Source organism: Mus musculus, chromosome 15, assembly GCF_000001635.26.
Source record: "Mus musculus strain C57BL/6J chromosome 15, GRCm38.p6 C57BL/6J".
NCBI classification, from domain to species: domain Eukaryota; kingdom Metazoa; phylum Chordata; class Mammalia; order Rodentia; family Muridae; genus Mus; species Mus musculus.
The window spans coordinates 102705114-102722575 of record NC_000081.6 but is presented as its reverse complement, the minus strand read 5'-3'; the positions used below and the strand labels follow the sequence as shown (position 1 = coordinate 102722575).

The following is a 17462-nucleotide window of genomic DNA, read 5'->3' as shown; positions in this document are numbered from 1 at the left end:
AGAGTTCTACAGTTTCATAGCCCTGACCCTAGAGGATTCCTTAGACAAGTTTTTTCTTTTGTAAGTAGATATAACACTACAGCCTATCTTGTAAAAGCGAACAAGAAGGCTGTGCTGGAAGCGTTCCGCCCCACCGAAAAGAGCTGTGCAGAACGCGTTAAAGCCGTCAACTCTCCCACTAAGCATGCTACGAACCAGCAGCCTCCACTAGATCAGCCTGCCCTTTCTTAAGGAATCATGGGCCGTGAAGTCCTTTGGAAGACACACCCTCCTGAACTGCCTCGGGAGTAAGAACTACATCTCCCGGGATGCCACGCTGAGTCCATCACCGCCCCGCCCTCTTCCCCGCCCCTCGCGCGCAGCCTCCTGGGACATGTAGTTCCACAGGTAGAAAAGTAGACAGTGTCGAGTCATAGAAGAACCACAAGCCCCAGAAGCTCTCGCGTCACTCTTCCCCTCCCCTCCTATAGTCGGAGTGCTGTTTTTGTTGTTGGTGAAAGGTGAGGGGAACAGCTGATCCGTCCGTGGGGTAAGAAACTTGGCCTAACTGAGGGTGGGCTTACGCGGGGGTGGTCAGCCCGCTTCTCAGCCTGCGAAAGGCTAATCCGAGAGAACTGTAGAAGAGGACGGTAGGAGCGTTTAGGTTTTAATACTTTACGCACTAAGGAAGCCTCCCCCACGTTTCGGTTTTGTTGGTTTCAAGGGGGGCCTTGAGGAGTAGCCCGCATTGTCCTCACTTTCTTGCGGGGCCTCCTCAGTAAAGCTCGATCCGATTATGGAAGCTTGAAGGGACTGAAATATTTGCTTAATCTTTTCCAGGCAAGTCTTTGCCCTCACAGACCTTCTCTCTCTTACCCAAATCCAAAGATCCAAAGGCCTTTACTACGCTGAATCCCTGAGGGGAAAACTTCCAACTTGTGGAACGCCAAAACGCTGAGAGCCCTACAGTGGAGAGGGGACACACACACACACGCACACACAGAGAGGGAGAGAGAGAGAGAATGCATTTGAACATCAGCATCTGACCACATACACTTTCAGTTCTGAAGAATATCTGCAGCTGTTACAGATTGTCTTTGTGGGAAAGGAGGGGTTTGGGGTTCTCAACGGGTAGAACTTTAGAGACAGATCTCACTCTAACCTAAGAAGACTTATATTGAAGAAAACACGGAGTAGCTGTAATGAGAGATTTTTCATAGATGAAAAAAAAAAAGCCGACAAAGAAACTGTTTCCTATTGCATTGCTGGCCCACCTTTCCTTCTCCATGGAGTGTTTAATTTCTTTTAAAGTTCCTCCCCCACTGTCTCAGCCTGGTGTGGGTTTGTGATGTTTGGGGGTGTGCATATGACTAGTGGTGATGTCTGATTGGACACATCAGCTGCACCTGACACAGGAAGCAGATGTGTGGGCTAGAGAAAAGGGCTGCCTCCCCGCTCTGGACTGAGGTGTATTTTTTTTTTAAGTTAATATACAGTGAGTTTCATTTCAAACATGTACACCATCCATACTTTGTTCTTATTCATCTCTGAGTACTACTCTGTTTTAACTTTTTTTTTTTTACTTCTGTGTGTGTGTGTCTGTCTGTCTGTGTCTGTGTGAAGATAGGTGTACAGAAGTCTGAGCACAGCTTGGGGATATCAGTTCTCTTCTCCCAACCTTGAGTTGGTGGCAAGCACCTCTACCCACCCAACTATTCTACCCCCTGAACTCTTGATTGTTGTTGTTGCTATTATTATTATTATTATCTATTTTCCAATTAGTTCTCCCTAGCTAACTCCATTTTATCTGCTTATCTCCTGCCATTAACCCAAACATATGTCAAGATTTGGACTCTTAGAATTGAGGCTAAGAGGAGCCAACAAGAAAATGGGTATAGGGTACTGGAGCTGGGCTAACACCCAAACAAATCATTAGCTTTCTAGCTCTGCTCCCGTCAAGATGGGGGTGGGGGGGGGGAGAATGTTTCTCGTTGATCTCTGCCTTTTCTCAACGCCGAATGTATATTTCCCCTTCTCAGGGCCCCTGACTTACCCTATTTCTAACCTGTTTCCCTGCCTAAGGGCGGGGCTTTCCTGGCTCCAGGCCCCCACATTCCATCTCTGCACACCACCACCTTCCTACTGAATATTTCACTCCACCCTTGAACTGCCACCTCCAGAAGTTTTGATTTCCTGGAATAGAAGTTGAAGGACAGAACCTGTCTTTCCTATTATCCTCCCCTTCTCTAGCCTTGGAGGAAAGCCAAAGCTCGCCTTCTTCTGCTTCCCTAGAGTTGATCGAGATAGGCAACTCACGGATCGGTGCCCCCAAGAGCAGGTGCTCCAAGAGCAGAGGACCCAGGATTAGGTTGTTGATCCCCCAAACCGTAGTCCCCTCTGAAGACCCATCATCGTGATTGGTAAAGAAGGTTGAACAAGCTTAGGCATATGTAAGCAAGACCTGCTTAAACTGAGAGAGGCCCACACTTCCATTGGATTTTGAATTTTAGAGCCAGACATTATAGGGGGTCAGTTACATCGGGAAACCAAAAGAATCTGGAATTCCCAAGGATGTTGAGAGATGAAAGGGAGAGACAGAGATGGGCAGAGACCGAGATGCTGGGTCAGTGGGGCAATGAAAAGGATTAGAAATTAGACAGGTGAGGGCCTGTAAGCCAAAGAGGATACAACATGACAGGGTAGGAAGTTGACTTGGAAGACCTATGGCCCAGGAATTAAAAGTGATACCTTAAAAAGGTCCCACAACCTTGGGGGCCTGGAAACCTGTTTAGTGACAGGGACTGTGGGTTAGGCACACAGGGGTCAAAGGAAAGAAGCAATGGAAAAACAAGTCTATCAACCCTTTCTTTCATAGGACATCAGCCATCTTGAGGACAGCATGGAAGAGTCATCACTAAGCCGGGCACCATCCCGGGGTGGAGTCAACTTCCTGAATGTGGCCCGCACCTACATCCCCAACACCAAGGTGGAATGTCACTACACTTTGCCTCCGGGTACCATGCCCAGTGCCAGTGACTGGATTGGCATTTTTAAGGTATCCCTAGACCCTCTTCTAGCTCAAGATTATGGGACACAGGTTGGTTAGACTATGAGGAGTGGCTAAGTCCTTACATTCTCAGGTTGATAGGGGGAAAGATGACACAGAGGCAGTCAGTATAAAGTTCATCTTTGCCCATCTCTCTCCTGGTAGTATAATGTCCTCCAACCTTACCTGACTCTATTATTATTATTATTTATTTATAATAAGTACACTGTAGCTGACTTCAGACGTACCAGAAGAGAATATCAGGTCTCATTACGGGTGGTTGTGAACCACCATGTGGTTGCTGGGATTTGAACTCAGGACCTTTGGAAGAGCAGTCAGTGCTCTTACCTGCTGAGCCATCTCGCCAGCCCCTTACCTGAGTCTTAGCATCCTTGGTACCATTTGTTCAGTCCTGCCCTTGCCCACCCTTCTATTTCTCACCGATAACTCTGTCATCCTGCCTTTCTCTTCTAGGTGGAAGCTGCCTGCGTTCGAGATTATCACACGTTCGTGTGGTCCTCAGTGCCAGAAAGTACAACTGATGGCTCCCCCACCCATGCCAGTGTCCAATTCCAAGGTATAAAGAAAGATGGAATGCCGGGTAGTGGTGGCACACACCTTTAATCCCAGCACTTGGGAGGCAGAGGCAGGTGGATCTCTGAGTTCGAGGCCAGCCTGGTCTACAGAGTGAGTTCCAGGACAGTCAGGGCTACACAGAGAAATCCTGTCTCAAAAAGCCAAAAAATAAAAATAAATAAATAAAAAATAAAAAAAATAAAGATGGAGAAGCCAAAAAAGTGGTGGTTTGGGGGAAGGCGGAGGGCTAACAGCCATAAAAAGCACAGAGGATAAGGAATATGAGAGCACATAACTCCTAATTGCCACGCCTAATGGTACTCCAATGTCATCCCAGCTACCAAGGAGGCTAGGGCTGGAAGATAACGTGAACCCAGGATATCAATGCTGGCTTAGGCAACATGGCTGACCCCGTCTCCAAAAGGGGGAAAAAAAAAAGACTTTGTGAGACTGTGTCCAACAGAGTTCAGCAAGTTATCGTAGGGTCGGCACCGGTAACTTAGAGGATACTGTAGAAAGATAGAGGATGTTAATCCCATTCATTTACACAACGAAAGAGGAACTCCCAGTATAGGACAAGGGAAAGTGTGTGCTAATAGCAGTCTGAGCGACCTGGATTCAAATCTCAGCTCCCTGCTTTACAAGCTGTTTGGCATTGAGCAGGTAAGTTAGAATAGGGTCCCAGCTTGTAGGATCCCTACAGAGATTTTTACATGACCTGGGGAATGCTGAATGTGTGGTGTGTGGTGCATGCCAGCAGACAGTCAGTGCCAGCTAGAGTCAATGTGATGAAGAGGAAGACCGGGTATGAATAAAGCAGGTGTCTAGACAGGAAGGAGGAAGGACCGTATCCCAAGGACCGCCACAAGGGAGTGGACAGTAGGTAGCATGGGGATACTCGTCCTCCTCAATAGGAACAGGAACCTGTTAGCACTTGAGAGCCAGAGATCATACTGGGTTTCTGGGCTATTCTTCCCACAGCCAGCTACCTGCCCAAACCAGGAGCCCAACTCTACCAGTTCCGGTATGTGAACCGCCAGGGCCGGGTGTGTGGGCAGAGCCCCCCCTTCCAGTTCCGAGAGCCAAGGCCCATGGATGAGCTGGTGACCCTGGAGGAGGCTGATGGAGGCTCTGACATCCTGTTGGTTGTCCCTAAGGCCACCGTGCTTCAGGTAAGAAAAAAAAAAATTGCAGACTTGTTCCAGGGCCAGGGACACCAAGGACAGCATTGCGAGAGCCAGCCTTTTCAAAGGGTGGCTGCCTGCCCTAAATCCTACAGGAGAGCCACAAGGTGGAGGAAAACTGCCTCAAGCAACCCAGGGAGGAAAGAGTGTGGGCACAGCAGGGCTCGAAACTGTCCCATTCAGTACCAAAGGTGCTGACCACATAGGGCTCTTTGGCACTTCAGGTATGACTAATCCAGTTTGAGGTATAATCACAGGAAAGATAGCATACTGGATTTCAAACACTTTGTATCTCAACATTTATTTATTTAGTTGTGTTTATCTGGGTATGTGTAGATATGTATATACGTAAGTGCTTGCATGCCACAACTCGTGTGGAGTCAGAAATCAGCTTGAGGGAGTTGGTCCTCTCGTCCTTTTCAGCGTTGGTTTCAAGGATCCAGGGACCAAGCTCAAGTTTCCAGGCTTGGCAATAAGTATTTTATCTCATCAGCCATCTTGCTGGCCTAGCCGTGGTACTTTTAACTTCAATCCCTCAATTACCTTCCCCAGCCCAGGTGTGTGTGCGTACGTGTGGATACAGAGGCCAGAAGGTTGTGTGTCATAGGATACTCTGGAGCTGGAGTTACCGGTGGTTGTGAGCCACTTGATGTAGCTGCTGGGAACTAACCTCTGGTCCTCTCCCAGAGCGACAAGCACTCTTGACTGCTGAGCTGTTTCTGTGGCCCTCATATACTTCTTATTAAAGTGGATGCTAGAAAATTCAAACTTAAAAAATGTGCCAGAAAAAATATATAAATATTTCCACCAGGCCAGAGAAGAGTCTCAGGAGCGAAGGCAGATACTACAGAGACAGTGAGGGATAGGCGGGAGGCAGTCCATCCATTCTCCAGACGGGAGAACAGCTGCTCAGCAGGTGAAAACTGGTAGCTCCTCAGAGATTTGGACCAGTCTCCGCTCTCCAGAACCTGAGCCTGATAAATACATGGACCAACATGATAGGAGGGATAACACAAGCTTCTACCCAGTGTTCTGGTCTTACATTGGTTATTCTCATTTAAACCTCACAGATGAGGAGTTTAGTGGTTTGGCTAGTAAAAACTGTATCTCAGATTTACTCAAATCTGTCTGACTCAATAGAGATAAGGTAAACTTAGAGGAGGCCCCTTGTCACTGTGCCCTGTCAGAGGAAAGTGCCAGACCTGGGCTGAAAGGTGATTGAGGGCCGGCAGTTAAGGTCTGGGCCATGCTGACTTGGTTTCTCTGCCCCGAGGTGTCTATAATGGTGCTTGCGCGCGCGCACACACACAACACACACACAATGGTGCTTGTGCGCACGCACACACACACACACACACTCTCTCTCACTCTCTCTCTCCCCCCCCTTCTCCTGCCCTTGTAGAACCAGCTGGATGAGAGCCAGCAGGAGCGGAATGACCTGATGCAGCTGAAGCTGCAGTTGGAGGATCAGGTGACAGAGCTGAGGAGCCGAGTGCAGGAGCTGGAGGCAGCTCTGGCCACGGCCAGGCAGGAGCATTCGGAGCTCACCGAGCAGTACAAGGTGGGAGTTGGAGCTGGTGGGGGTGGGGGGGCCCAGACCCAGCAAAGAGGAGAAAGGAAAGATGTCAGTGGAGTTTTTAAGATGGTCCTTGCATGGAGGAAATAGGCTTAAGGGTAACAGGTGAGACTAAGCTTTGAATGATAAGAGGTACATCCCAGTTTGTAACAAGACTCAGTTCTCTGCATCCAGGAATGGTGGCGTAATGCCACATTCCCAGGCAACAGCGCCTCCACTCAGCTTTCCCAAGGAAGGTGGCAGGACAGAGGCGGGGCATACGTATAATGGTAAGCCTGAGCCTGTCCTGACCCTCTGTCTCTTTTGGTGGAACCTTGATTCCAGGGGCTCTCCCGGTCCCATGGGGAGCTCTCAGAAGAGAGGGACATCCTGAGCCAGCAGCAGGGAGACCATGTGGCCCGTATCCTGGAGTTAGAGGATGACATCCAGACCATGAGTGACAAAGTGCTGATGAAGGAGGTGGAGCTGGACAGGTAGGGGACCTCCCTAGCCTGAGGGTGGCCTCTGTCCCCAAATCCTCCATCCCATCCCCCTGGCCTCTGCTTCCCAAGGCCTCCACTCCAGTCCTTGCTACAGATGGGTGTACCTGCTGTCTGGCCCTTCACAGTCGCATACAGGGTATCCTGGTTACTAGGGCTTTCCTTCTGCCAGCTCATACATCTCTGTGGTGCTGTTCTAGGCCTTCAGAAAGATCAGTTGCTATTTATTGTGTGGTAGAAGCTAAGCAGAACTGGAGATGGAATATCTAGAGAGATCACTTGAGTCTAGCCTGGGAAATATAGCCAGAGTTCATAATATATAGTCATATAAATAAGGATATATATGTATGTGTGTGTATGATACACACACATATACATACACACACACACATATATACATATATATATTATTACATTAAGTAAAAAAAAATGTATATTTAAAGCACAGGAAAGGCATTAGGTTCTGTTCTTGTTGTTGGGAATGTTCAGTGTCACAGCTCAGTGGTAGAATCACCTTTTAAGTGTATGCAACACCCTAACTTCAGTCCCAGCACTATAAAAAAGAGACAGAAATGTTGGAGCCAGTGATCCAAGAGTACAAGAAAATCTCTCCCTTGAGAAAAAGTATAAACCACAGGGATCTTTTGTTTGTTTTTGTTTTGTTTTGTTTTTTTTAAACCGAGCCTTACTATGTAGCTCTGGCTGTCCTGGACCTCACTCTATAGATCAGGCTGGCCTCAAACTCACAGAGATCTTCCTGCCTCTGCCACCCAAATGTTGGGATTAAAGGTATGTGCCACCATGCCTGGCTAAATCACAGAATCTTAACATTAAGAGTGGCATTAAGGTATTTAAAAGAAAGTCACTTTTGGTCCAGCCTCTTTCAGTATCAAACAGCTATCACTTTTGTGTCTGTTGTATAGAGCCAAAATCTTCCCATCGGGAAAACAGAGACAGGAAGATCACCAGTTAAACCTTCCTAGGCTACATAGTGAAGTAGAGACCAATCTGGGCTACATAGTGCATTATAGACCAGCCTGAGCTGGTTGGTGTGTGTGTGTGTGTGTGTGTGTGTGTAAAATAAAATTTTAAACAACAAAAACCTTTCTAAAGGAAAGAGATGTTCTGCCCAAGGCTCAGGGCAGTAAGCAAGGTGATCCAAGGGGTTGCTTCATCATGTACTGGGCTTGCCCTAGGTCAGGACAGATGTCTGTGTTCTCAGAGTCTATGTTTCACATGCTTCGTCTAGCCTACCTACCACCTGTTGTTGCAAGATTTGGTCCCCAGTGATCAGATAAAAGAACAGTACTATTTTGTGATAATAAAAATAGTATGAGATTCAAATGTCAGTGTTTATTAGATAAGGTTCTCTCAGGCTCCATGCACATCCCTGCACACATTTACCTGCAGCCTCTTCTGATCTACAGCAAGCTCAGGGTTAATAGTGACTGCCCATTGTCACTGAAAGATTGGATTTCATCTTGTAATTGAGTGGAAACAGGGAGCCACTGGCATCATCCTGTACAGCGATCCATAAAGAGGAAAGAAGCTGGGCATAGTGTCACACGCCTTTAATCCCAGAGGCAGAGGCAGGCAGATCTCTGAGTTCAAGGACAGTCTGGTGTACAGAGTGAGTTCCAGGACAGCCAGGGCTACCCAGAGAAACCCTGCCTCAATAAATGACAACAATAACAACAAAAAGAAAGGAAAGCAGTGGATGATCATGTTCTAGAAGAGCGTGGGTCAGAGGTCTGAGTATTTCCACCCAGCACTGTCATCTCATCAACAGGGTTAGAGACACAGTGAAGGCCCTGACACGGGAACAAGAGAAGCTCCTGAGACAGCTGAAGGAATTCCAGGCAGACAAGGAGCAGAGTGAGGTAAGAGACTCCTAGTGGGTTTGCTTGCTTTCTTTTTGGTTTTCGAGACAGGGTTTCTCTGTATAGCCCTGGCTGTCCTGGAACTCACTTTGTAGACCAGGCTGGCCTCGAACTCAGAAATCCGCCTGCCTCTGCCTCCCGAGTGCTGGGATTAAAGGCATGCGCCATCACACCCGGTGTGGGTTTGCTTTCTTAGTTATACAGCTAGTGTTTGTTGAGTCTCTTCTGAATGCTGGGCACACACAAGGGTGAGATGTGAAGGAGACCCTGTGCACCCCCTGCCCCACAGTGTAGTACCTGCCCACATCACAAGCAGTCAAAAGTGCAATATAAATGTCCCAAGAAAAGCCTAATACAACCTCACAGGGTCCAGAAAGGTGGGAAAGAACACCTCTTATTAGACTTAGAAACAGCTGTTAAGTGAGGACCTATAGTGCTGGTGTAAGAGGAGCCCTGGGACTGGCCAGCCAGTCTAGCCAGTTGGCAGGTAGAGAACAATTGTGGAAGACACCCAAGATCAACCTCTGGTCCACCTGGCTCATGTGTCTGCACATGCATACACGCACACACACAAACACACACACTCACACAAGCACATGCACATGCATACACACACATACACACTAATGCAAAGGCTATAAAAAAGGAGGAAATAAGAGCCAGACATGATGGTGTGCTTGGCGTTTGTTCTATCACTCAGGAAGCTGAGGCAGAAGGATCTTTTACTTCAAGGCCAGCCTAGGCTGACACTATGTCAGTAGGTAGGAAAGAAGAAAGGAAGGAATTCATATTTTAAACACTTTGTGTCACAGACAAGTAAGTAGTCAGTGATAAGTTTTTAAACTGTCAACTTTACAGCTTCGGTTTACTCTTCAATTTGCTAGAAAATACAAAAGAAATTTAATTCTGAATTAACCTAAAAGCACACATCAGTGGATTAGTGCTCTCCAGTGTGTTCACTGTGTCCTGACAGACTTTTAAAAACAGTTTTTAATCATTTAGAGCAAGTTCAGAGCTTAGATTGTAGTTCAGTGTTAAGCAAGGCAAAAAAAAAAAAAAAGAAAAAAAAGAAAATAGAATGAATTCAAATAAAATATTTGCAGAACCTTCAATGGCTTTCTCAGAACCTTGGGCTTCTCTCGAAAACTGCGCAGCAGTGAAGGATTGGAGCGGGATGTGATGGTTCTTTAATTCCAGCACTGGAGAGGCTGAGGCAGGAGAATTGCCACAAGTTCGAGGTCCTGGGCTACATAGCAAGATCCTGTCTTAGAAATATAAAACAATACAAACAAGCATGTGGGTTGAGTTAAGTAGAACAAAGAAGGATGCAAGGAGCAGCCCGAGGGAGCTTGTGCAGAACTGAGGTAAGGTGCAGAGGTCTGCAGTTGAACCTCTTCCCTTTAGCAGGGAGACATATGCTGGTGGGTGTCAGGTAGAGGATGCACATGGTTGAAGAATTGTACTGAAAGCCGGGTGATGGTGGACAGCACAAACCTTTAATCCCACCACTAGGGAGGCAGAGACAGGCAGATTTCTGTGAGTCAGGGCCACCCTGATCTATAGAGCAAGTTCCAGGACATCCAGGAATGTACAGAGAAATCCTTTCTCAAACAAAAACAAAACCCAAACCCAAAAAACCAATGGTACTGAGAAACACTGACTGCCTAATCCTGTTTTCTGAGTAACTGGTTACAACACTATCCGGTCAGCCCACAAGAACAGCCATGCCTGAACTGACATGGTCATGGCAGTAATAGAAAAGATAGCTGTGACCAGGGTGGAGAGTGGAAAAGCTATCGATTTCTTCTGTGAACTGCTGGGGAGAAAAGAGAGCCAAGAATAACACCCAAGTGTCCAGTTAGGTGAAGTGAGAAGTACTCAGTACAGCAGACATGAGTGACAGAAGTCTCAGGAAAGGCTAAGCATGGTGGCATGCACCTGTGACCTCAGCATTAGAGACAGAAGCAGGCGGAGGACCAGCTACATAGTCTGACTGCAGGGAGAGGGAATAGAGAGACCGAGCCTTGGGGGAGGGGAATAGAAGGGAGGGGGAAGAAAAGGTCTAAGGTGGGAGGTGCAGTATTCTGAGCTTTAGGGGCCATCCAGACTGTTTTGACTTAAAGGAAAAGTGGGAAAGCAGGGTTGCCTTAATAGCCTGGGACTGAGACCCAAGAAGACAGGACAGGAGTGATTGGTTCCACTTGTGCTAAATCTAAGAAATAGCCCTCTCTCCTCACAGTAGTAGCAGGAAGGCAGCCTGCCCGTGGCTGTCTGAACACTCATCCCCTGATCCTTACCTGCCTGTGGCTGTCTCAACACGCATCCCCTGATCCTTACCTGCTTTCCATTTGCACCAGGCTGAATTACAAACGGTCCGAGAGGAGAACTGCTGCTTAAATACAGAGCTGGAGGAGGCCAAGAGCCGGCAAGAAGAGCAAGGTGCTCAGGTCCAGCGACTGAAGGACAAGCTGGCCCACATGAAGGACACCCTGGGCCAAGCCCAGCAGAAAGTGGTGAGTGAAGGCCTGTAGGTGGTAGGAAGCAGTGCGAGTTCCAAGTAGTCTTGACAAATTTGGGTGTGCAGAGAAGAGGCAGAGGTGGCTAAAGTGAACAGCACAACCCAGTTGAGGGGCTCCCTGGCTCACACGTGGTTGCCTGCGGGATCTGATCTCCTGTCTTCTTTGGAGGCCGAGCTGGAGCCCCTGAAAGAGCAGCTCCGAGGGGTCCAGGAACTTGCAGCCTCAAGCCAGCAGAAAGCGGCCCTCCTTGGGGAGGAGTTGGCCAGTGCAGCAGGAGCTAGAGACCGAACCATAGCTGAACTACACCGCAGCCGACTGGAGGTGGCTGAAGTCAACGGCCGACTGGCTGAGCTCAGCCTGCACATGAAGGAGGAAAAGTGCCAGTGGAGCAAGGAGCGGACAGGGCTGCTGCAGAGCATGGAGGTAGGGGTGACCCCCCCCTACGTCTGGGACTCCAACTGTAAGTTGGGTGTTCGGGAGGAGAGAAGAGTGGGTGAGATCCTGGGAGGTTGAGGAGAGATGCCCACTGTGCTTTCCAGACATGAACCAACCCAACAAGGAATTCCAGTCCTGATCACCAAAATCCCTAGTTTACCATCCTTGGTGTAGAAACATTTGCTGTCATGGGCACCAGGCCCTGCCATAGTACCAGTTCCCGCTTTCAGGTGACTCAGAAGTGAGGAAATTGGTCAGAAACAATTTGGTCCCCCAGACATAAAAGAAAGACCCAGAGAGGGCAATGCTATTTTCCTGTCATCCTTTGCCACTTCTCCTCCTCCCTCCCATCTTCCCCTGCACCATCCTAGGCTGAAAAGGATAAGATCCTGAAGCTGAGTGCGGAGATCCTCCGACTGGAGAAGACGGTGCAGGAGGAGAGGACCCAGAGTCACGTGTTCAAGACTGAGCTGGCCCGAGAAAAGGATTCTAGCCTGGTGAGGTGCCTGCCTCCTCGGGTTCAGACCTATGTCCTGATGTATAGGTCTGACTATACATCGACTCTGAAGTACCATGGGCTGACTTGGGTACCTCCCAGCCCTCTTGGTTTGAATGTGTGCATTCCATTCCTGTTCATAGAATGCACCTCTGGGCTCTGGGATGACATACGAGAATTACAGGGTGGCTTCCGGTATTACCTAAACCTCTTCACCTCAACATAAGATAGTTGTTAGCTAGGGCAGCATTTGAGAGGTAGAGTTTAGGACTTTGGCCTGAGCCCTGGGTGGGGGTGGGGGTGGGGGTGGGAGGGAGCAAGACAAGGGCCTTGAGGAAGAAACATTGTCTATGGAGCAAGAGAGGACATAGTTTAACTTTTGGACCAGGTTCTTGGTGACACATTGCAGGCTCCAGGTTCTATTACCTTTTCCTCTCAGGTGCAGTTGTCAGAGAGTAAGCGGGAGCTCACAGAGCTACGGTCAGCCCTCCGTGTGCTTCAGAAGGAGAAGGAGCAGTTGCAGACGGAGAAACAGGTGAGGGTCGCCTGTTGCCGTAGATGAGACCCTGGATGCCAAAGCCACGGGCTTGGGTGCTTAAATTCTGTATCATCTGGGCACTATCTTGGCTCAGAAACTAGAATCTCTTTGAGGATACAAAGGTTGAAAAGGGGCCCTGACCCTTCTCAGAAGCTGACATCGTGCTGGGGAGGAACACCAGAAGGGAAGGAGGCGCACGATAAAGAACTACCCATTAGTGAGGATCTGCCTTGTGTGACCACCAAGGAAAGGCCCAGCAAGCAGCAAGGCAGGTGTCTGCAGGCTGCAGCATCTGCTTCCCCTCCCCCAACTGCAGGAACTGCTGGAGTACATGAGGAAGCTGGAGGCCCGCCTGGAGAAGGTGGCGGATGAGAAGTGGACCGAAGATGCTGCCACAGAGGACGAGGAAGCCACTGCTGGGCTGAGTCTGTACCCCCAGTCTTGGGACACCTCTTCTGCTCCCCGCCTCTTATGTGCTTTGAAGCAGCCTGGCTGTCCCTTCCCATTCCCTGGGCCCTCTGTAGTTGAAGGGTCTCCCTCCTCAGATTCCCATGGTTGACCTTTCCTTTCTTCTGTCTGCCTTCCCTCTCAGGCTGCCCTGCATCTCTGACAGACTCAGAGGACGAGTCCCCAGAAGACATGCGGCTCCCATCCTATGGCTTGTGTGAGAGTGGAAACACAAGCTCCTCTCCTCCTGGGCCTCGGGAGCCTTCTTCTCTTGTTGTCATCAACCAACCAGCACCCATTGCTCCCCAGTTCTCAGGTCCAGGGGAGGCCAGCAGCTCAGACTCGGTGAGTAGTGAGAACCCACATGGAGGTAGAAAGCAGGGGGTAGGGTCCCACCTGGACCACAGAGAAAGCCTGCACCGTACTCTGGGCTCGTTCTCTAGCACTTGTACTCCGGGCTGGAGGAGGCAGTCCTAGCTTCAGACTCTGCACTCAGAGCTCAAGGCCAGCCTGGTGTAGATGGGGCCAGCCAAGACTATACGGTGAAATCTTGTCTCACCTAAAACCCAGGCCAGTGCAATAGCCTTGATGCTCCCAGGTCCTGTCTTGTCTCTGTCCCCTTGCCCAACCTACCAGCCCTGGCAAAGCCCTGTTCTGCTTCTCTCTTCCTGCCACTCTGCTGTCCGGGACCAGCCTTGGCTTCTCCACCCTTACTTGCTACTTGCCCACCTCAGAACCCATCCCAATCCTCCCCCCATCTCTTTCCAGGAGGCTGAAGATGAGAAGTCAGTCCTGATGGCAGCGGTGCAGAGTGGGGGCGAGGAAGCCAGCCTCCTGCTTCCTGAGCTCGGCAGTGCCTTCTATGACGTGGCCAGGTGAGGGCAGCACAAAGAGGGGGGAGGTCAGTGTGCAAGCAGCCTCCGCGCCCCGCCCTAACTCCCCCTTCTTGGCTCAGCCAAGAGAAGGTACCAGTGTGGTTGACAGGAACGCCAGGCTCCCTCCACAAACCCCAGGTGGCTTCACATTCTCTCTCCCTCCCTCCTTTGACTGGCTTCTGTGTTGTTCTAGCTTCATCTTCCGTGGAGCCCAAATTGTCCTGCTCCCCCTCTCTCCTGCCCCCTCCCCTTCCCCAGGCACCAGGTAGGTACCTAGGTCCTCTGGGAGGAAGAGGATGGAGACTGAGAGAAGGACCGCCATCCAGAGCATCTGTCTGGCTATGCTAGAGATGTTGCTCATCCCTGACTTCCTGGGAAACTCTAGGAGGGGAACCTGCAGTATGGGCAGGGACCAGGTGGTGCCTTCTGCCTGGCTCTCTAGTCCTAGTCAGGCCGACAGGGCCTCAGGGAAAAGAGCATCATGGCCTGGCCCCCCAACTCTGCCTGGCGTGTGGGGCTTGGGGCAGAAAGGGCCAGTGCTGTCATTCTCTCTCTCTGCTGGAGCAGGAAGATGAAGAACAGTGTCAGACTCATTTTCAGCCCCATTAGGCAGCAGACGGAGATGGAGGGAGGAGAGCGGGAGACTGGGGGATGGGTTCTGCACTACAGATGCCAGCAGGGCCTCATGAAGAGAGGACTTGGGTATCTGGAGAATATTTTAAGCAGAAGAAGCCATAGGAGAGGCTTGAACAGAGAGTGACCAGGATGGCATGTTAGGAACAAGGAACCACATGGGTCGTGTTCCCTGAGGTCCCCGGGTCAAGAAGGCAGCAGAAGCTGCAGTGCTGCCTGAAGTCTGAGCCCCTGGGAGGGGAAGGGGAGACTCAGGAATTCAGGAACCTTCCATTGCTATATGACAAGTTTGAGGCTTATATCAGAAATAAAAATAAAGGCAGCAGAGAACCCTGACCCTGTCTGTCTTTCCTCATCTCTCTTTAGTGCTTTTACAGTGAGTTCCCTGTCAGAGGCCAGCCCTGGGGTCCCAGCCAACCCTCCATGGAAGGAGTGTCCCATCTGCAAGGAGCGCTTCCCTGCTGAGAGTGACAAGGACGCCCTAGAGGGCCACATGGATGGGCATTTCTTCTTCAGCACCCAGGACCCTTTCACCTTTGAGTGACCTCACCTCTCCCTCTTATGTAGACACACGTGCACACACACAGACATATATGCAGTTTGGTCTCATGCTTTTTCTTTTTCTTTCTTTCTTTTTTTAAATCACACCAGGCTTTATAATGTTCTGTTCCTACAGACCATGCCTGCACCCTGCTTTCATCCCAAGCCTTACAACTCCATCTTCCATCCTGATGTCTTTGTCCCAAGCAGCAATCTGTCTTGGAAGCAGTGGCTGAGTTTACTTTTCTGAAAAGGTTTAGAGGAACCAGGATGGAGATGACTTTCCCTTGCGGGAATAGAATTATTCCCACAATTTATTTACTGCTAGCCCAAGTACACACACACACACACACACATCACTCCCTTCTGATGCCCCAAAGCCAACTCCTGCCACCCCACACCGAAGTCCTCAAACGGAAAAGAAAATGTATTTGTGCCTTCTGTGAGGGATAGGGGACAAGGGATCCCAGGTGTCCCCATTTCCCGCCCCCTCACCTTCTCCAGCCCCGCCCCCCACAGCAATAAGAACTTTCTCTCTCCCTTAAACTCTCCTCTTATTTGTAGTTTGGACAAATATATTTATATGATATGTGTAACCATTGTCATGACGTATGTTCTTATCAAGAGGCATTGCTACAAGAAAAGAAGGGCTTCAAATTCCTGGTCCCTGTCAGGAGGGAGGAGAGTGATAGATTAAGTACATTCTAACCAGGCCTTCTGGTGTGCTAGCCACCTGAGGCCACGGGGGAAAAAAAAAGACACTGTGTATCTCCGGCCTGGAGCACACTTTTAAGGAGGGAGCAAACAGGTGGCTGATGGGATTGGAAGGGACACACAAAGACCATCAGATTCCATGGTCATCCTTGCTATACCCTACTCCCATCAAGAACACATATCTTTGGGTTCTGCCAAATGAGATGTGCTCTGAGCTCCCTACCACCATTGTTTACATCCCATACACCCCCGTGCACTCCTTGACAACAATCAGAGCAACACATCCATCCACCCCAACCAGTTGTCTAGGTAGCACAGACATCCATAGCAGCACAGAGCATATATTAAGGACCTTGTGCTCACTGATGCTCTCTGTGTGCCCTAGCAGGGCATACACCCATAGCTCTCTCATTCTCTGTCCCAAAACACCCTTGTCAGCACCTTGCATCCGTTCAGGTTCGCTCACTGGACCACCCCCATAGTCCTGTCTTTACCTGAAACTAACCCATCCACCACCACCCCGCTTCCTACCGCACCTGGATGACAATCTTACATCCATCCCGTCTTCTTCCCTCATGTCTGTCTCCTAGCAACCCCATCTCGTTCCCTGAATCCTTTCCAAGGAAATTGGAGATAATGGATCTCTCTCCTCTCTCCATCTCAACCTCTCTTTATTGATCCTCCTTTAATGAAAGTTAATTATAACAATGATTTAATTAATAGAATCCCTCTCTTCCTTTATTGCTTCCCGTATTAAGACTATTAATAAATACGAGCTGGGCTGACAGAGGCATCCATCACCCGCCCAGGACTCCCCCCATCCCTCCTTTTCCCCTCCCCTCTCCCCCTCCCTCTCTTGGCCTATAAACTTGCCGGGGTAGTGGGGGTTAATCAGAGAGGAATTATGAGCCAACATCCCCAGCAGGAGGTGCATTTAATGAAATCACTCGTGATTTATGATTGGGGGAGGTTGGGAGGGAAGAATCTGGGACCTACACTTTCTGGCTTCCAGGAGGTTGGTCCCCCTAGAGCTAAAGGAGAAACAGGGATCCAGAGCCAGGCGCCTGCTCCCTGCCAACCCTCCATCTCACACAAAAGGCACATGGCTAACCAAACCAGGCCATTGACACATAGAGGCTCTGGTGAGGACCACACTATGGGCTTTGTTCCTACTCTCCCTGGCATGGGTCCTTTTCTACCCTTTGCCGTCTCCTCAGCTCTGTCCTGATTCACCCTCCCACAGCTGTTCCACACATCTTCCTCCTAGAAGCAACCCTTCCCCCACCCCCTAATTTGACACCAAGCACTTCCAACGTCTCCGGCTCCATTTTTTTTGGATCCACGTGTCTCTTCCTGTGCAGTGTATGAGTGTTCACACTGGGACTTCTGCAGGTGTTTGGAGCAGGGAGGGGGACAGCTGGCCTTCAGATCCAGCTCCGATCCTACATATTGTGTAGTGTTTGGCAACTCACCCTGTCATACCTCCATTCTGAAATGGATGTGGTCCTTATCTTCGAGCTTTGTGTCCTCTGTGCAGCTTAGAAA

At 49.6% G+C, this 17462-nt stretch overlaps 1 protein-coding gene across 1 annotated transcript; it reads left to right on the top strand.

Annotated features, from left to right (window-relative positions):
- The first annotated feature begins 397 nt into the window (after nucleotides 1-397).
- Calcoco1 (calcium binding and coiled coil domain 1) lies at nucleotides 398-15799 on the top strand. Its single transcript, NM_026192.3, has 15 exons — nucleotides 398-529; nucleotides 2855-3034; nucleotides 3500-3602; nucleotides 4583-4773; nucleotides 6188-6346; nucleotides 6686-6834; nucleotides 8630-8720; nucleotides 11078-11233; nucleotides 11408-11662; nucleotides 12046-12171; nucleotides 12610-12705; nucleotides 13025-13133; nucleotides 13301-13500; nucleotides 13924-14030; nucleotides 15030-15799. Exons 2-15 carry the CDS (start codon nucleotides 2879-2881, stop codon nucleotides 15205-15207), a joined length of 2076 nt encoding a protein of 691 aa, NP_080468.1. The 5' UTR covers nucleotides 398-529; nucleotides 2855-2878; the 3' UTR covers nucleotides 15208-15799.
- Nucleotides 15800-17462: the final 1663 nt, after the last annotated feature.